The sequence below is a fragment of the Hylobates moloch genome, unplaced genomic scaffold (genome assembly GCF_009828535.3).
Source record: "Hylobates moloch isolate HMO894 unplaced genomic scaffold, HMol_V3 SCAFFOLD_8, whole genome shotgun sequence".
Taxonomy (NCBI): Eukaryota; Metazoa; Chordata; class Mammalia; order Primates; family Hylobatidae; genus Hylobates; species Hylobates moloch.
In genome coordinates, this window is record NW_026652283.1 from 96,941,095 (window position 1) to 96,961,973 (window position 20,879).

The 20,879-nt window shown below is 45.3% G+C and overlaps 1 protein-coding gene across 4 annotated transcripts in view; it reads right to left on the minus strand.

The window, feature by feature from the left end:
- CMTM7 (CKLF like MARVEL transmembrane domain containing 7) overlaps positions 1-20,879 on the minus strand; it is a 64,391-nt gene that overhangs the window by 11,264 nt on the left and 32,248 nt on the right. For all 4 annotated transcript variants that reach the window (XM_032162222.2, XM_032162219.2, XM_032162221.2 and 1 more), the window contains exon 2: positions 1,974-2,147. In XM_032162222.2, coding sequence (XP_032018113.2) covers positions 1,974-2,147 — 174 coding nt within the window. The remainder of the gene's footprint in view (positions 1-1,973; positions 2,148-20,879) is intronic.

Below are 20,879 nucleotides of genomic sequence, written 5' to 3' on the forward strand. Positions count from 1 at the left end.
CATAGAAGTAAATTTTCACAATCTGAATTTGGCAATGGCTTCTTATATACAAGAAAAACGTGAGCTAAAAAAGAAAAAAAATAAACTAAATTTATCAAAATTAAAAACTTGTGCTTTAAAGGACACCATCAAAAAAGTGAAAAACAACAGAATGGGAGAAAATATTTTCAAGTCATATAGCTGATAAGGGACTTTTATCTATAGAAAGAATTCTCACAACTCAATAATGAAAAGACAAATAACCTAATTAAAAAATAGGCAAAGGACTTGAATAGACATTTCTTCAAAGAAAATATACAAATGGCCAAAAGCACATGAAAAGATGATTAACATCATTAGTCACTGGAGAAATGAAAATCAAAACCACAGGAAATAACACTTTACACTCACTAGAATGGCTGGAATCAGAAAGTCAGACAGTAAGTGTTGGCAAAGATGTTGTGAAACTGGAACTTCATACACTCCTGGTGGGAATGTAAAATAGTGAGCCACTTTGGCATACAGTCTGGCAGTTCCTCAAACAATTAAACACAAAGTGACCATATGACTCAGTAATTCCCCTCCTAGATATATACCAGAGAAAAATGAAAATATGTCCACACGAAAGACTTGTATATGAATGCTCATAGCAGCATTATTCATAATAGCCAAAAGGTAAAAACAACCCAAAGGTCCACTGAAGATGAATGAAAAACAAAATGCAGTCTGGTCTATCCATACAATGGAATAATATTTGGTTATAAAAAGGCTGGCATGGTAGGCCAGGCGCGGTGGCTCACGCTTGTAATACCAGCACTTTGGGAGGCCGAGGCGGGCGGATCTCGTACTCTTATAAAATAGACAGAGAATGTTAAACTTAGGGGGTTGGAGTCATGGCCATGATCCAGCCTGTAAGTCCGTCAAAAAGGCTGGCATGTTGGCTAATGCCTGTAATCCCAGCACTTTGGGAGGCCAAGGTGGGAGGACTGCTTAAGGCCAGGAGTTTGAGACCAGCCTGAGCAACACAGTGAAACCTCATCTCTGTAAAAAAACACAAAAATTAGCCAGGTGTGGTGGCATGCACCTGTAGTCCCAGCTACTCGGGAGGCTGAGGTGGGAAGATCACCTGAACCTGGGAGGTTGAGGCCATGTGAGTCGTGATCACGTCACTGCACTCTAGCCTGGGTGACAGAGTGAAACCCTGTCTCTAAAAAGAAAAAAAGGAATGAAATACTGATACATGCTACAACATGGATGAACCATGAAAACATTCAGCTAAGTAAAAGATGCCAGTTACAAAAGACCACATATACAATTCCATTTACATGAAATGTTCAGAGTAGAAAAATTTTAGAGACAGAAGATTAGTGATTGCTTAGGACTGGAGGGATGGGTGGTAGGGAGGTGACAGCTAAAAGGTATGGAATTTCTTTCTGAAATGATGAAAATGTTCTCAAGTTGACTGTAGTAATGGTTGGACAACTCTAGAAATACACTAAACTCCATTGAATTGTACCCTTGAAATGAGTGAACGATACGGCATATGAACTGCATCTCAATGAAGCTTTAAAAAATAATACAGTGGGAAGAAAAAATCTGACAACTTCTGACTGTCTCCTCAGCCCCCACTAGTCCCTTTTAGCCAGAAAATCCTATCATTCAATCCTCACAACAGTATCAATACCCATCATCTTCATCTACAATTTTCTCCCATGTTCCTTTTCCCAACTCATACACACACAGCCATTCTCTGTTGCTTGAGAAAATAAGCATGGGGCAATAGCCACAGCCTTCTTGTAGCTGGAAAGCGAGTTTTAAAAACCAGCAGGACATCAAGCAGAGATGTCCACCAAACAATAGGAAATTCAGGGCAGAGGCAGCAAAGAATGGTTAAAGAGGTGAGATGGGCAGACGGGAAAAACTCTGTCAGGTCTCAGTACTCCAGCTAACATCCTGACTTGTGCATGCGGAGGACAGGGCCAGGCCACTCTTACCGATAGGGGCCAGCTGATACAGGTGAGCACGCGGTAGAAGCGGAAGAGGTGAACCAGGTAAAAGGCGAGGATCATTATCAAGTCGCAAATGGTGACCACTTCAAAGTAGCTGTAGGCGCTGTAGTCGGTCCACAGGGAGCTCCGCACGCAGATGAAGGCAATCAGCAGGGTAACCTGTCACGTAAACAGAGACATCAGAGAAATGCTTGCCCAAGACAGGCACCCAGGGAACAAACAACGGAAAACAACCAAGCATCCTCCCCCAGCAGGCCCACATTGAAGAACTGCTATTAATGCAATTCAGGTTATTTCCATACACACTGGCTGGAAGGTTGGAAGACTGCAACTTCATGTGGTACACACTTTGAAACTACTGTCTGTGAACACTGATGACGGCAGAGACTGACTTTGTCCTCTCTGAAGTTTGTTAGATTGTGCCGGCAGGAAGCCCCCTCAGAAGAAGCAGGAAAACAAGAAAATAACAAAGCAGAACCATCCCTTTCATCTGCTGGATATCCACAGAGCAAAGAAGACAGCGTGATGGTGACCTGGGGTTTATATATTAGGCCCAATTGTATGAAGTTGCCAATATTTGATGGTTTTTGACCTACAAAGATGGCAATTCATACCTTACAGCTATCAGCTGACAGATAACAAGCTACCATTTACTGATGTCTGACATACGTGATCTCGCTAAGGCCAGGCAGAACCCTGCCAAGTAGACAGAATCATCCCCATGTTCATAAGGGGAAACTGAGGCATGCAGGTTCAATCATCAGCCCAAGGCTATCTGGCTTGTAAGCAGGAGAAGTGGGATTTGAATCCAGGTCTGTCTGACTCTAAGGACCATGTTCCTCCATGTCAGATGCAGTTCTACCTCCCAAAAGTGTAAGCTCTGATCATAACAAGCCAAGAAAGGTGGATGGGTTCTCAACTGTGCGGGAATCCTGTTTAAGAGGTGAGGCTGCTCACCATCAGGGCATGTGGTGAGAACTCACTAAGAAATATCACAGCACGGCCGGGCGCGGTGGCTTACGCTTGTAATCCCAGCACTTTGGGAGGCCGAGGCGGGCGGATCACGAGGTCAGGAGATCGAGACCCCGGTGAAACCCCGTCTCTACTAAAAATACAAAAAAAATTATCCGGGCGTGGTGGTGGGCGCCTGTAGTCCCAGCTACTCGGAGAGGCTGAGGCAGGAGAATGGTGTGAACCCGGGAGGCGGAGCTTGCAGTGAGCCGAGATTGCGCCACTGCACTCCAGCCTGGGCGACAGAGCGAGACTCCGTCTCAAAAAAAAAAAAAAAAAAGAAAAAAAAAGAAATATCACAGCACGAGTGAACATGCTTAACGGCCTGCTACTGAATTAATAACCAGATGAATATTATTAGCAATGCATGAGTACAAGAGAGTAGAATGAGTAACAGTCTGAGCTTCTGTGAAGGCCACTCAAAGAGAAAACCTGTCTACTCCATGTAGGGAACAAACCAGTAACACACGGGGTTCAAAGTGTGTAAAATCTTAGAATCTATTTATTTAGTTATTTAGTTTTTGTTTTTTGAGATAGAGTCTGGCTCTGTCCCCCAGGCTGGAGTGCAATGAACCAATCTCAGCTCACTGCGACCTCTGCCTCCTGGGCTCAAGCCATCCTCCCACCTTAGCTTCTCAAGTAGCTAGGATTACAGGTGTGTGCCATCATGCCTGGCTAATTTTCGTATTTGTAGTAGAGACGGGGTTCTGCCATGTGGCCCAGGCTGGTCTCAAACTCCTGAGCTCAAGCAATCCCCCCGCCTTGGCCTCCCAAAGTGCTGGGATTATGGACGTAAGCCATTGTTTCCAACCAGGAATCTATTTAAAATGCACAACCAATTTAGGAAAAAGATTATTTTATACACTGCCTCTTTTCTATGGAGGAGTGATTCCTTTTTTTTTTTTTTTTGAGATGGAGTCTCGCTCTGTTGCCCAGGCTGGAGTGCAGTAGCATGATCTTGGCTCACTGCAACCTCTGCCTACGAGGTTCAAGGGATTCTCTTGCCTCAGCCTCCAGCTGGGACTACAGGTATGCACCACCATGCCCAGCTAATTTTTGCATTTTTAGTAGAGACGGGGTTCCACCATGTTGGCAAGACTGGTCTTAAACTCCTGAACTCAAGTGATCTGCCTGCCCCAGCTCCCCAAAGTGCTGTGATTACAGGTGTGAGCCACCGTGCCTGGCTAGAGCAGTGATTCTTAAAGTGTGTGTGTGTGTGTGTGGGGGGGGGGGGGTGTTAGTGTCTGGATGTGCGATTTTGTGTCCCATGGGACATTTGGCAATGTGTGGATGTATTTTTGGTTTACACAATTTGTGGGGATGGGGGTTGCTACTGGCATTTAGTGGGTAGAGGCCCAGGGTGCTGCTAAACACCCTGCAATAAATAGGAGAGCTCCCATAGTAAAGAATTACCCATCTCCAGCCCCAAATGTGGCCCCTCAACTACAGTACTACTGTTGAAAAATTCTGCTATAGAAAATGTCAGTCTACAATGAGGATTAAATCACAAAATGGGGCCTGGTGCACGCCTGCAATCCCAGCACTTTGGGAGGCCGAGGCAGGTGGATCACCTGAAGCCAGGAGTTTGAGACCAGCCTGGGCAACAAGCAAGACCCTGTCTCTACAAAAAATACAAAAACTAGCTGGGCGTGGTAGCATACACCTGTGGTCTCAGCTACTTGGGAGGCTGAGGTGGGAGGATCAATTGAGTCTAGGAGGTCGAGGTGAGCTATTATCACGTCACTGCACTCCAGCCTGCAAGACAGAGTGAGAGTCTGTCTCTAAAAAAATAAAAGTCAAATCAGATCACAAAATGGATCTAACTCCAGTTAAAACAGTTGATGCCGAAATGCTCTTATTTTCTAAAGCCCCTTGTTGCTAGCCCACTATCAAGATCCTCAGCAATATGTACAACAGCTAAAAGAGAACTCTCAGCTGGAAGCTTGAAGCGGGTATGGAGAGAGCTCTGCTTACCAGATCGAAACAGAAGAGTGTGGCTGTGACACGAAGAGTCCCTCAACATTTGTGTATTTCCCTTTGCTAATGAGCAACGCAAGTGTTTTCATTTTTGTGGCTCCTCTGAAGCTAGCCAGCCATGGTGATATGATGATTCACACCTCTGCCGTACTCAGGAGTGTGCATGATTGCCAGGGCTTTGCTGCTACATTAGTCTTACTTCCAGGCCACATCTACACGGGGAAGTCTAGGGGTCTTCCCAGCCCCACACTGACCTCCTCATGAACTCAAGTATCATTATTCAAGGCATGACTGAAAATGCAGATAATGTGGGATTATGCAGCGTGATTCCTAGGTAGAGAGGCAATTTTGCATCTAGTTTAATGCAGAGATTAAAGTAATTTTCCAACTCTTCGTTGAAGACAAAGTTAGCTCTTTTTCATGGTGACACAGGGATGTGGAAGTTTCCCAGCCAATAAAAGAGGCCAGTGCAGGTCTTCCTGCTCTGAGCTTCCAGGGCTGAGTACTGTGTAGTAGGAAGTGCATTCCTGCTCTGTCAGAAACATCTCAAACCTTTCTGGGAAACTTGCTCATGAAATAACACTTTCTGAATTCGGTTCACTTGGCCTATGGCCGTCTACCATATGACTTTCTTTAGGAAAGCCCAATTTTAGAAAATCTAATTTAGACAGAGTATGGTGTGTGCTTATGCGTGCTCCTAAAAGCTTCCTTTTTGCCCAGGGATTCATTCATTCCAACTTTAAATAGCCAGCATCTTAGCCAGCACATTAAGTTAAAAAAAAAAAAAAAAAGATTTGACTGACATCAAACTATTCAGAAATTCTTCTAAAGCCAGTAGGTAACTTCTGCAAATGCTAGGGCCCCCTGAATTATTTAGAAGCTTAATTCCTGGGTGACAAAATAATCTGTACAACACCCCCCTCCCATGACACGAGTTTACCATATAAGAAACCTACACATGTACCCCTGAACTTAATATACAAGTTAAAAAAAAAAAGCAAAGGTGAAGTAGAAGAAAGAACAAGACAATAGTGGGGAAAAGGCGCTGAGGTGTTTATCCCTGCCCTCCTCCCGCCAGCTCCAACCCTCTCAGGCGTCTTCGTGTTCTCAGTTAGAAAAGCAAATGAACAAACACGCCTGAATTCAGAGAGGACTGGAGGTAGGGGTTCTGACTTCAGGACGGAGTGAAGCAGCTGGGAGGTTCCTGGAAGACAGATGTTTCTGTGTAGAGTAACTTCAAAGCGATGCTGTCCAAAGGGTTCACTTGCCTCTGAAGGTGCCTTCTAGCTCCTCTCATAACAGTTTGTTCTTTTATATTGAACTGTCATAAAAATAAAATATCTAACATAAACGTCCAGGGGTTTATTTTATTTATTTTATTTTTTTGAGATGGAGTCTCACTCTGTCGCTAGGCAGGAGTGCAGTGGTAACATCTCGGCTCACTGCAACCTCCAACTCCCTGGTTCAAGGGATTCTCCTACCTCAGCCTCACGAGTAGCTGGGATTACATGCATGCGCCACCATGCCCAGCTAATTTTTGTATTTTTAGTAGAGACAGGGTTTCACCGTGTTGGCCAGGAGGGTCTCGATCTCCTGACCTTGTGATCTGCATGCCTTGGCCTCTTAAAGTGTCGAGAGTACAGGCGTAAGCCACCGCGCCCGGCCTATTTTTTTCTTTTGAGACAGAGTCTCGCTCTATCACCCAGGCTGGAGTGCTGTGGCGCTATCTCCACTTACTGCAACCTCTGCCTCCCGGATTCAAGCGATTCTCCTGCCTCAGCTTCCTGAGTAGCTGGGACTACAGGTGTTCACCACCACGGCTGGCTAATTTTTGTATTTTTAGTAGAGACAGGGTTTCACCATATTGGTCAGGCTGGTCTTGAACTCCTGACCTCAAGTGATACACCCACCTCAGCCTCCCAAAGTGCTGGGATTACAGGTGTGAGCCATGGTGCCCAGCCATGTCCAGGGGTTTAAAAGTAACACTGCAAGAGCCCTCAACTCAAAGCAAGGGTCCCACAAACCAGCCATGATACCACAGAGTCACTGGAATTAGAATTCCAGATAAGAAACATCATTCCCTGGAACGTGTGTCCTTTCTGACTCCATTCTGTCAGAATTCTTACTAGAAAGAAGACATGATTTTTTGGAAGGAGCAGAGGGTTTAAATTTCACAAGAGATGAAGGAAGCTGACATGATCTGAGAAAAGTGACGGTCCCCTGAGGACTCTGGAACCAAACTAGTCTGGTTGCAGCTTGAGTGTACATCCGCAGCCAGCCAGGTGCCAGAAAGTTTGCCCAGGTTCTCAGCCTAGCTGAGCATCCTTCCAGAAAGAAATAAGATTTTGAGGTCTATGATGAAAAATCTCTAGAGAAAACTCAAGAGGCAGTTTTCAAGAGATATCTGCTTCTGAGTTGGGCTGGGGAGGTGTCTGGTGGTCTCAGGACCCTATCTCCTGCCACCCATGCTTGGGAACATTTCCTCAGCAGACCTGAGCCCTCGTGCCTCTGCCAAGTCTGGTCCACTGAGTGTGCCTGTGTCTGGCTAAAGATGGCACCAGACACCTTTCATTTTGGAAGCCCTGGGCTGGATGCTGGTAGGTCACCCAACCCCACTGTCCCTGCATCTGACCTTGGAATGATACTTCAGTGAGAGGAGGCAGGAGGAGGAAAAGTAACTGATGAAAGCTAACATCAAAAGTCTCAGACCCAACTCTAAGAGGCTTTCTTTCCAGGAAATCCCCAGGAGATGAAAGCCAGGCTTGTTCAGAAAGTCAGAGATGCGGATGAGGATGCAGTGCCTGGAACCTGCATTTGTAAATGCTAGTGGGCCCATAAATGACTGCTTGGCAGCTGCAGACAGGAAGAGGAATGTGGTATGCTCCCAACTTTGGCTGAATTTTGCACTGAGTGTAAGGAGATTCACCCGTGCCTCCCTGTTAAAGTCATCATCATCTAATAGACTTTGTGCAATCTCATTGACACCCACTGGCTGAGAAACCTGCCCCGCGGATTCCTCTAGGTCCTGTCTCACTCACCAACATCAGAATCTTGCTCCAGAGTCCTGCCCGTGCTCCTATTCCCCCCACCACATAGTTTTGTTTTGTATCTACAAATGAAAATGCCATAGAAACCCAAGGGAGGGAGAATAATCTAGGAAACATGCCCGGGGTCCTGAGCTCCAGGCCTTGGGCAGCTCAATGATGCACCACTGGTTTCTGAATGTAACCGCACAGCAGAGTCACCTGTTTGCAGCATACCGAAAACCAGATTCTATGTTTGTCCATGTTGGAGGTAATTCTGGAAGGACACATAAGAAGCTGGTAACAGCACTTGCCTCTGGGGAGGGGAAGTGATATTTAGTAGTTTTAAAATCCACTTGTTTTGTTTTCTTACATTCTAAGAATCACATATTAAGTTTCAAAAAAGCAGTTTTAAAATGATACATCTTAGAGATCTTTAATGTCATACAAATACAATTTTACCTTTTTCTTTTCAGTGGCTATATAGTATTCCCCAGTATGGCAGTGGCTTTATTTAACCCAGGGTTCCTCAACCTTGGCATTACTGACATTCGGGGCTGGATAATTCTTTGTTGTAGGTGGCTGTTCTATAGGTGGTCTTATCACAGCATCCTGGCCTTTACCTACGAGATGCCAGCCTTTACCCACTGCCCACTTGCAATAACCAAAAATGTCTCCAGTCATTGCTGTAGGTCCCCTGGGGGGCAAAATTGCCTCTGGTTGAGAATGACCTACTTAGTCTTTTATTGGTGGGCATTTAGCACATCTCCAGTTTTTCATTAATACAAACAACCCTGCAAAGAATTAGACGTACTTCTTTGTATCTGTATGAATATTTCTTTCTTTTTTTCTTTTTTCTTTTGAGATGGAGTCTCTCTCAGTCACCCAGGCTGGAGTGCAGTGTCACAAGCTCCGCTCACTGCAAGCTCTGCCTGCCGGGTTCACACCATTCTCCTGCCTCAGCCTCCCATGTAGCTGGGACTACAGGCATGCACCACCATGCCCGGCTAATTTTTTTGTATTTGTAGTAGAGATGGGGTTTCACCATGTTGGCCAGGATGGTCTCGATCTCCTGACCTCGTGATCCGCCCGCCTCGGCCTCCCAAAGTGCTGGGATTACAGGCGTGAGCCACTGTGTCTGGTCTCTGTATGAATATTCGGATAGATTCCTAGAAGTGAAATTACTGAGTGAAAGCATACGCACATTTAAGATTTTGTTGTTTGTTACCAAAATGTTATCCAAAAGAGATACCTGTCTCCCTCCACAGGGAATCCTGCCAACACAGATTAACAGTATTTAAAAAGAATGGAAATAATATCTTATTGTTTGAATTTTCATTTCCTTAATTACTAGTGGATTGGATATCTTTTCATGTGTTTATTGGCCACTGTCTTTTCACATTCTTGGCCTAATTTTCTATTGCTTCTATTTTTATTATGGATTCAAAGAACTCTTTATATTCTAAATACTAACTTACTTAGTCTCTTATAGATATTGCAAATATATTCTCTCCATCTCTCATTTGCCTTTATTTTTAGTCTTTTGTTTGACTAAAGTTAAAAGTTTTTATACAGTCAAATCTATGCATCATTTTTTATAGTTTCTGGGTTTTGTGTCTTGTTCTCTATCTCAAAATTATTTTAAAAAAAAGAAAAGAGGCTTGCTGCAGTAGGTGTAATCTCAGTGCTTTGGGAGGCCAAGACAGGCAGGAGGATTACTTGAAGCCAAGAGTTTGAGACCAGCCTGGGCAACATAGTGAGACCTGCATCTCTACAAAAAAAATTTTTTTAATTGGCCAGGCGTGGTGGTATGCACCTGTAGTCCCAGCTACTCAGGAGGCCGAGGCAGGAGGATCACTTGAGCCTAGCAGTTAGAGGCTGCAGTAAGCTATGACTGGGCCACTGCACTCCAGCCTGGGTGACAAAGTGAGAACCTAACTCATAAATAAGTAAAATAGTCTCCTACATTAAAAATAAATATTTGCTTCCTTTAAAAATATACATAAAATTTTTAGCTCTTTAGTCATCTGGGATTTTATTATTATTATTATTATTATTTTTTGAGACGGAGCTTCACTCTTGCTGCCCAGGCTGGAGTTTAATGGCGTGATCTCGGCTCGCTGCAACCTCTGCCTCCCAGGTTCAAGCAATTCTCCCACCTCAGCCTCCCAAGTAGGTCGGATTACAGGCACCCACCACCAGGCCCAGCTATTTTTTTTGTATTTTAGTAGAGACAGGATTTCACCATGTTGGCCAGGCTGATCTCAAACTCCTGACCTCAGGTGATTCACCCACCTCGGCCTCCCAAAGTGCTGGAATTACAGGTGTGAGCCACTGCGCCCAGCCTGGGATTTATTTTTGTAGATGGCATGAACTAGGGCATACAGTAGGGTTCTGATTGTATCCAATCAGTCAATCGATTGTATTAATCTATCTTCTGGACAGCTCACTCTTTCCCCATTGGTTGAAATGCCACCTTTAATAAAAACTTCTATCAGCTCACTTCCAATCCACTGTCCACACAGCAATCATCAACAACTTTAAAACACCTTAAAGTCTTCACGTAAAACCCTTCGATAGTCCCATACTCTTGAGTCAGTTCAGCATCCTCTAACAAGGCCCAATGGAGCTGCAGGTTCTGATCCCAGCTACCTCTGCTTCTCTAAACACATGGGTTCCTAGAGTTCCTCACGCCCTGCCCCTCAGGAAGGTCCCGAATATTCTCTTAGGGTACCTTTGCAACCTGTACTATATCTATGTTTGTTGGTTAACTTGTTTACTGCTAACCTCCCCACCTAGAATGCAAGCTCCACGAGTGCAGGGACCCTGTTGGTTTCACTTGTATCCTTTATGTGCCCTACACATAGTAGGTGCTCAATTCAACACTGGGTGAATGAATGGTTCCTGGGCTCATCCTGCCATCCTCTGTGACAGCTCCATGACACTCTCTTGCATTTAAAAAACCCATCTCTCTCCTTCACTGGTCTGTAGGCCTTTAGGAGAGAACCGTGCTGTGTTTTTGCCAAACATCAATTAGGGACCCAGCACAAGATCCCTTGTGACTAGGAGAAGAGGTGACTTTTGGAGGCTGCCCTCAGAACATCTTTACACTTGGTAGAATGTATTCATCAAATGCCCCCGGAGGGTGCCATTCAGGCTCTCCAGGCAGACTACCAGGCTACCGCTGTGATGTCGGGATTCAGGTTCCATATTCTTGGCTCCTGATAGGGCCAGAACATTCTCTGCTTATTACTCAAGCCAGGCCATGTTCTCTTTGTCCCTAACCGATTTCTCACAACAGGTGCAGCCCAGACAGATGGTCTGTACCACAATTACATCACTGAGTCACCACAGTACTTCACTGGCAAAGATCATCAGGATCACATTTAGAAAGATCGGGCTAGAAAGCTCAACTTGTCAAAAACGTCACTGCATCCAAAAGGGCAAAAAGCACCATTGACACTTATTGTGTAGCAAACCTGGTGGTTTGGTGCTTGTGTTGAACTGAACTGAAATCACAAATTTTGGTTTGCAACAAGCAACGGTTTTTCTCTAGCTTGTTTCTCTTTCAGTGTCTGACACAATTTCCTAGTTTCTTTTGGGGCTGACTAAATTTCAAGACAGCAAAAAGAGCATTTTCTGCTGCTCACTCTTGTCATCACTACAGGAGGACATACTTCTTTAGATAGGCATGGGAGTGAAAGGACGAGGCTGTGGACAGTCATCTCCACAAGAAAATCCCTGGAGGAGTAGGTCATCAGAGGGGACCAAGGGCAGCTGACACAATGTGGGGATGGCACAGGGCATTGAGGGTTGAACCCCAAAGAGAAGGGTATCTGCTGTGGCTATCAGCATGAATCCTAGAATGACAAGAAGAGCAAAGTAATCACTAACCCTGATGGTACGCTCACCATGCACCAAGCTCTATGTGCCTTACATCTGTGTGCCCATCTTATCCTCACAAGCCTACAAGGTAGGCACTATTACTCTCCTCACTGTACAAAAAGGAAGGTGAGACACAGAGACATTGAGTAATTTGAGCTGATCATACAACTAGTGCATCTGGAGCCAGAGCTGGGACGCAGGCAGCCCAGCTCAGCAGGCACCCTCTTCAGGGCTGCTGCCTCTTGTTGCCATAGCAATGATGTCCCTCGCCATAGAGGCTGTGGCTCCAAAGGGTACCCCAGCCTCACCACTGGTTATTGACATGTGGTCACCAAAAGTGAACAGCATAGAGAGGAATGGGCGGGGAAGATGTCTGGGGGTCAGGGCCATGGGAACCCCCAGGGGCGAAGGAAGCACTAGCTGAGGCAGGGCAGAAGGTATGGAAGACCAGGGAGTGATTTGGGAAGCCTGTGGTGGGAGGAGGCAAGTGGAGCAGCAACCATCTACTGAATACCTGCTAGGTACCAGGCAGTGCAACGCTGGTACATTTAATCCTCACAACTGTGGCCAGGTGGCACTCTGCCCAATTCACAGATCTAAAGAAAGTGAGGACCAAGGGCAGGTCACTTGCCCAAGGAAGATCACCTAGATGGCAAATGGTGGAACCAAGAAGCAAATCCAGGTCTATCTGAATCCAAGGCTCAGAATAGGGAGCATATCCCAGAGGGAGGCCTCAAGAAGCGAGCTTGGGCTGAAACAACTCAGTGGTTTGAGCTTGTACCCACCCCCAGGGTAGGAGGTGTCTCCTCTGAAGTCAGCAATGTTGACCGGGCTGGTGTTGAACTCCTGGCCTCAAGTTATCTGCTCACCTCAGCCTCCCAAAGTGTTGGGATTACAAGCATGAGCCACTGTGCCCGGCCTGAAATTTTTAACTAAGTTCATCACAACAGTCCTAGGAGGTAAGTACTACTATCATCTTTTTATGTGGAAAGTGAGGCACAGAAGGTCAAGTAACTTGCTCAAAGTCACACAGCCAGGTTAAGGAGCCAGGCCTGGGACCCTGGCCTGCAGCTGCAGAGTCCTTGTTCCTAACCACTATGCTGCTCCATTGCAGGCTGCACTTGCTTGTAGACAGAGCCCCCTGTCCCAGCTTCTGGCCTCTGTTTTCAGTCGAGGGCCTAAATTCTGTCTGGTCCCACCTGGGAGTGAGCACAGAGAGCTGGGTGACAGAAAGCAAGTCCATAGTTTAACACTAGCTCAGATTCCCTCACACTGGCCAGCAGGGCTCTGGGACTCCAACTCACAAGACTCAGCCCATTAGATATGTTGCTCATGTCAAGTCTCTTGCTTAAAAAAAAAAGTGTTACTCTAATTATAGAATCAATACTTGCTCATTATAGAAATTAATTCAGGCAGCTGTCTATTTAAGAAAACAAAAATTACCCATAATGCTACTCCTCAGAGATAACCACCTCCCCTGGCATTTGGAGGCATTTCTTTCCTTGTACGTATGTTTCAAGCACATATATATTATTTCCTCTTTTCAAAAACGGGATCATACTGTACATACGGTTTTATCCTCTGCTTCTTAAAAAGATATTTCCTCATTTGTAGATGCCACTCAATTCAATCATTCTGCTTCAAAGCCCTTATCACTGCCCAGGAAGTTGTATATTTTACCTGTCTGCTTACTGTCTGTCACCCCTGAACGTAAGTCCCATGATGATCTGTTGTGTTCACTGTTGTTTTCCCAGTGCCAGAAACCTTGACTGGTATATTGGTTCTCCATAGATATTTGCTGAGTAAGTGAATGAATGAACAAATGCAATTTTATACCCTTTTATGGCCCAGGCATTGTGCTAGGCCATGTTCTTACTTCCTCTCCATGTACTGTCTAGAGGAGAGGTGAGTAAAGAAACACAAAACCATCACCCTGGTGCGAAGTCTTATCTCTAACACGTGGGATGAGAGCAGCACGTTCACTCTCTCCTGTCCATCCTGAAGCAAGTAGGGGCTTTACACTCAGAAGCAAAGGGTCATCAGGAGAGCTGTGTCTCACACACACACACACACACACACACACACACACTCAGATGTAGATCAGGCCAGAATGATGCTTCAGTTGGAGACAAGCAGCCTACTAAGCGCACATCCCATCGAGGCTGCCTCCGACCACTGCATCATCAACTGTGTGTACAGTCTGACCTTATGTGCACACAGCAGAGACTACATGGATTCACTGTTGTGTCCCTAGTGCCCAGCACATAGTAGGCTGTCAATAAGTCATGTAGAACTGAATCTGGGGTTGAATCGAATTCTCAACAGTAAAAATGGCCAGGAGGCTCAGTGCAGGCTCTCTAGGGTTTGTAATAGGGAGCAGCCCTGAACACGTGATTTTATAAAGGCATGAGCAGAATGGGGACTGCCTGAGCAGGCACTGCCATGACAAGCAGACATGCTGGCCAGCAATTTAGACACATACTGTAATGATTGCAGATGAGATGAAACAGCGCAGGATCTGCTTCACAAGAATATGGGAGCAAACGAGTACGAGGGATCTTTTGGGGGGGGGTGACAGAAATGTCAAAAATTGGATTACAGTGATGGCTGCACAGCTCTGTCAGTTTACTAAAAATCACTGAATTGCACACACCTAAAAAGAATGACTCTTTTGATATTAAGTTGTATCTCAATAAAGCTGTTAAACAATAATATGGCAGTGGAACCATAGCTCCACAAGGACTGACCATGAGTTGGTGATTGTTGCAGTCAGGTGACAGGTACACAGTGTTCACTGTGCTATTCTCTCTACTTTTGTGCATAGCTGAAATTTTCCATAAAACATTTTTTTAAAAATACACTGCTTGGCTGGGCGCAGTGGCTCACGCCTTTAATCCCAGCACTTTGGGAGGCCGAGGCGGGTGGATCACAAGGTCAGGAGATCGAGACCTTCCTGGCTAACATAGTGAAACCCCGTCTCTACTAAAAATACAAAAATTAGCCGGGTGTGGTGGCGGGCGCCTGTAGTCCCAGCTACTTGGGAGGCTGAGGCAGGAGAATGGCTTGAACCCGGGAGGCAGGGCTTGCAGTGAGCCGAGATCACACCACTGCACTCCAGCCTGGGTGACAGAGCGAGACTCCGTCTAAAAACAAACAAACAAACAAACAAAAAAACACACTGCTCCCGCCAGCCGTGGTGGCTGACGCCTGTAATGACAGCACTTTGGGAGGCCAAGGCAGGTGGATCACTTGAGGTCAAGAGTTTGAGACCAGCCTAGTCAACATAGTGAAACCCCATCTCTACCAAAACATAAAAATTAGCTAGGTATGGTGACGCACGTCTGTAGTCCCAGCTACTCGGGAGGCTGAGGTGGGAGATCACATGAACCCAGGAGGTGGAGGTTTCAGTGAGCCGAGATCGTGCCACTGCACTCCAACCTGGGTGACACAGTGAAACCCTATCTCAAAAAAAACAAAAAAAATACACTGCTCAATAAGCTTAGAGAAAGAATTAACAGTCATTAAGACAAAAGAGGGAAGGGTGAAGAAAGGATTCAGATTTGTAGTCATCACTCTTCCCATAAAGGTGTGAGAGGAAGCTGTGAAATTATTCTTTTTATTTTTAAAACTATAAAATAATAATTCTGTTTAATAAGCAATTCGAGCAGTGTGATACACAATGGGGCTTCACCCAAGAGTAGACAACGATTTTTGGTTCCTTTCGATAAACTGAATGAAAGTGCAATAGTTCACATTCTGACCACAGCCAGACCAATGAGGCTCTACATTCACAAAAGTCACCAGTGCAAATACCAGCGCAGAGCCTCGGTGGGAGCAGGTCTGGTGCAGTCAAGCAAACCTTGGCTGGTGTCTGAGTGAGGCCAGGTGGGCCACAGGTGGGCAGCTGTTGTCTGCGGCTTTCCACGACTCTCAGGTGCAAGGTGGGCTGAACACAGCTCATCTAAGTCTCTGTGAAGAATAGAAGAAACCTTCTGGAGCAATGACGACCAGAATTGGCTGGAAAAACAACCAAGTTGCTTGGATCAACTTGGCAGAGAAAAGAGCCTGAGGTGTCTGGAAATATGTCTGGCATGGTATAATTTTACAAGCCAAACAAAGATGTTATGTAAGCAGAAAAAGGAGCAAAAGGGCTCACACTAAGATGAGACTGACTACTTACAGCCAAAGCCCAGGCCGGCTTAGCCCCCGGCAGGGAAGCCGCCCCACAACACCTCAGCTTCGCTCGTTTCTAAACCTTTCACCTGCCTGAATCTCACATACACCCTTGACTTCCTGCTCTCTAGAGGCTCAGCAGACACTTAAACCCCTTCCTAATTGACAGTTCATTGAAACTCCTGTTTATTTTACATTTCTCCTCCATGAGGTATCCCGATCTGTTAGTATTGAGATGAGGAAATGAAGGGAAAATTCAAGGTCAGGCAGGTGGCTCCAGGAGTCGGACTCTGAGGCTGCAGGGAGGACTGAGGCTGCACTCTGGCCACCTCTGGCAACGGGGTTTGTTGCAAAGGGCCTGGGCAGCCATCTCAGCACCTCTCAGGCAGGCTTTGGAGAGAGCTGGTGGGCCTTCCTCACTGCTCAGGGTATAGCCACAAGTGGGCATCCTTCTCTCCTGCTCCTGTGTGTCCCTGCCACGTATTCTGGGACCAAGCCCCTCTCACAGCACACTCTCCACAGGAAGGACCGTATTTACCCGTCACTTCATGGTCCTCAGACCTTCCTTGTGTCCAGACTACGGATAATGCAGTCTCTGCCCTAGCCAGTTTGGCCCAGGGTTAGATGATGCCACATACTGGCATAGCTTCCTCAGAAGAGGCTATGGGCATGATAGACACTTAAGAGTTTGATCTAATGAGACTTCCTATTCTAAACACTACAGAGGTCTAATACAAAGTCCACACAAAATGAAGCTCACAGATCACGCCAAGGAATAGCCCCAAACTCCCCTTCCAATGTCTGCTTCTACTTTCCCATGCGTGACCACTGTCCAAATTAAAGTAGACTACAGGTCATTCTCCACCCTTTAATCTGCCCCTGCCAAACTCCTGCTTCTAGATCAGATTTCCAATAGAACTTTCTGTGATGATGGAAATGTTCTCTACCTGTGCTGTCCAATATGGCTGCCCATGGCCTCCTGGGACTACTAAGCCTTTATAATGGGCTAGTGTGACCAAAGAACTGAATTCTTAATTTGATTTTCATTAATCTAAATCTAAATAGCCCTCATATAGCTAGTGGCTATGGTATTATACAGTCCTAGACTGTCTAAGAAGCACTCTCTGCCCTCCTGGTCCCCATACCAAGGGCACCTCTCCCGCCCACCGTTTCTCTAGCATCTGCCACAGCTCCTTCCAGTCTCATTCTCATGCCCTTCATGAGAAGAAACTTCCTTCAGATCCAGGCAGGGTTTGGGTTTCTTTGGATCTCACAAGGCAGCCACTCAATAAAAGAACTCACAACATGTTTGTCCTACTCAGTGGGACCAGACCTTTGTCCCTCCTTAGATTAAGTATTGGGCTTCTAGGAATGGCTACTCAGCTAGTCTGGAGAAGTCAGTAACCTTTCATAGATAGCAGCCAGCGAGTGGTCCCTCCAGCCATGCCCTGAGTTCATTTCTATGTAAACCCAGTTGTATTTCCACTCAGTTCAATGGCTGGTGCCATTTTCTAGTGGTGTGGCCTTAACTTTATCATGTCTCAATTTCTTCACCTATATAATAGAAGTGATCATATACTCTATTTGGAAGTTATGAGGGTAAAATCAGTCAATACATATAAAGCACTGTGCTTGACACAAAGTAAGTATATAATATAGCACATTATAAAGTATATAATAAGTAGTAAAATAACTACTAACGTTTAAGGGTTGATGGTTGAGCTTGGGTCTAAAAGGCACCTCTGGACTTAGCATTAAATAATCTAAAAAAAATGCATATCCTTTGACCCAATAACTTCACCTCTAATAATTTTAAAACACTCATGCATATTGGCCAAGATTTATTTACAAGAATAGTCATGACAGTGTTATAAAAGTGGAAAAATTACAAAACCTGTAGATATCAAATGGTACTTGTTAATTAGATAAATTATAGTTTAGCCTTATGACAAAATACTATGTAGCCATTAACAAAAATGTTCACCTAGCAAAGAAAAAAAAAAAAACCAGGCATAGAAGTTGTAACTCCACCCCTTCCACCACCCTAATAAAACCACAGATAATATATCTAAAGAAAAATACTACAGACAAAATGTCAACTGTGACTCTTTGGGGGTCATGGCATTATGGGTGATTATTTCCCCTTCATGCTTTTTCTGTTTTTTAAACTTCTGTATTAAAAATATTACTATTTTTGTAATTATGAAAAATGTAGCTTTAAATAATCTTGCTTTCATAACATGGGAAAATATTCATGACATAAATATTAAAAAGGTTAAGAAAGGCTCATGGTGTGAAAATATAACCACTGAGAGAAGAAAATGGAAGGCGAGTGCCTGGTGTGTTAACTGTGGTTAGCTCTAGTTTTAACTCAGGGTTTTAGGTTAGCGGAGCAGATATTCCAGTTTGCTCAGGCAAATCCCAGTTTTTGTTTTGTTTTGCTTTGTTTTTTTGGGGTTTTTTTTGAGACGGAGTTTCACTCTTGTTGCCCAGGCTGGAGTGTAATGGTACGATCTTGGCTCACCGCAAACTCTGCCTCCCAGGTTCAAGCGATTCTCCTGCCTCAGCCTCCCGAGTAGCTGGGATTATAGGTGTGCGCCACCATGCCTGGATAATTTCATATTTTTAGTAGAGACGGGGTTTCTCCATGTTGGTCAGGGTGGTCTCAAACTCCCAACTTCAGGTGATCCGCCCACCTCGGCCTCCCAAACTGCTAGGATTACACGCATGCGCCACCGCACCCAGCCAAATCCCAGTCTTATGCTAGTGACCAGGTGCTGACCACTGTCCTTTCCTGCTCAAAAATATCCTGCTAAAATTACACATCCAACCTAATTATAAGGAGTTCTAAGGTGTTTTTCTAGACTTCTAAATTCTAGTGAACTCAATATGTTTCCTTAATTCCAATTTGTACCTTTCTACATTTTAATGTTGAGATTGGAATGTACTATACAACAGATTGGCACTCTCCCCCACCAACCTAACAAGTTATAAAAATCAATGGTCTTAAGATTGGTGGGAGCTTACAATTGAGGAAACAGAGCATGTTAGTTTACAAATGGGAAAAATTTAGAAAATACATTAGATGCTCTTTTTTTTCCCTGGAAAGTCAAGATTCTAAGACCTGGGTAACTAGATAAAATCAGACAGATGAAATCCCTATATACAGCTAGGGTCTTACTGGGATGAGGAGCCCATGTTTCCCACAGGCTCCCTGATGAGGTCAATAACAAAATAAAAGGGTGTGACTGCCAAGAAATCTTCTCCAGGACTGGCAGGAGTGGGGCAGGATCTACAGCCCTTGCTGAGACATAAGCTTTTTTTATAAGGAGCCGAAATAATACCAATAATGATAATTATGTTCATAAATGGCTAATACTCATTAGGCACTTATGTGCCAGGCATAGGGCTGTCAAATTATTATGACAACCCTATTATGCCCCTCATTCTACAGATGAGGACACCAAGGCACAGAGAGGCGTCTGCTCTAGGCCACAGAGCTGTCTGCACGGAGCTGGGATTCAGTCCTTTTATCTGGCTCCAAGGTCTGCTTCTTAACCAGTGACACTGCTTCCTGCCTCTTCTATGTTTTTTCTACGTTTTTTTGCCTCTGGCCTCTGTTTTCAGCAAAGCTGTAACCATAAAGGCTTCCCAGGACAGTGGCTCATGCCTATAATCCCCACACTTTGGGAGGCCAAGTTGGGCAGATCTTTTGAGCTCAGGAGTTCGAGACCAGCCTGGGCAACACAGCAAAACCCTGTCTCTACAAAAAATTGAAAAGTTAGCTGGGTGCAGTGGCACACACCTGTGGTCCAGCTACTTGGAAGGCTGAAGCTGGGAGGATTGCTGGAGGCCTGGGAGGTTGAGACTGCAGTGAGCCATGATCATGCCACTGCACTCCAGCCTGGGCGACACAGTGAGACCATGTATCCCCCCTACCGCAAAAAAAACCAAAAACAAAAACAAACAACGTATCTCCAAGGGCTCAGCGGACTGGGAGAGGGGGCAAGAGGCTTAAACAAGCTCCCTGCAACGAGGTATTCTGAATCCTTCGGCCTTGGTAATGGGGTATAAAAGAACATCCAACACTGCGTTCAGGTACTGTGGCTGTGTTTTCCAAAAATGGCCACAGCGATACTTTCAGTCTCATATGCTCTTGCAGAACCTTGCCACTCCCCATCAAGAAGTAGAATCTGTTTCCTCTCCCCTTGAAGCTGGGCAGGGCTTGGTGGCCGCCTGTAATGTGATGGAAGTGACACGATGTGATCTGCAAGGCAAGGTCGCAGCCTACGATACCAGTTCTTCCTGGTCCGCACTCTCAGGCTGCTCGCCCTAGGAACCCTGGCACCATGTTATGAGAGGCTTAGAGCACTGGAGAGGCCATGTGTAGGTGTTACGGCCCATAAGGCCCCCAGCCAGCATCAACTGCAATGTGAGACAGTAAGCCTTCAGATGACTCTGGCCCCAGCTTTCAAGTCTTCCCAGCCAATGCCTCATGCATTGTGGAGTAGAGATAAGCCTTCTCCACTGTGCCCTGTCTGGATTCCCGACCTGCAGAATTTGTAAGAATAAGTGGTTGTTTTACACCATTAAATTTTTGAGTAATCCATTATGGAACAAGCACTTAAAGAGAAAAAGGTCCTATCTGGCCTCTATTGAAAGTAACATATGCACTGTTCTGGGTTTCATGTTTTGATTCTTTGCACAGGGAAGCTGAAATCTATCCAGAGGTCAGTGACTGGCACAGGTGAGAGAGACACCATCTGTGACCTGCACCTGGGGGTCTGGCTTAAAAATGCATCCTCAGCAGATACTCTTAGGA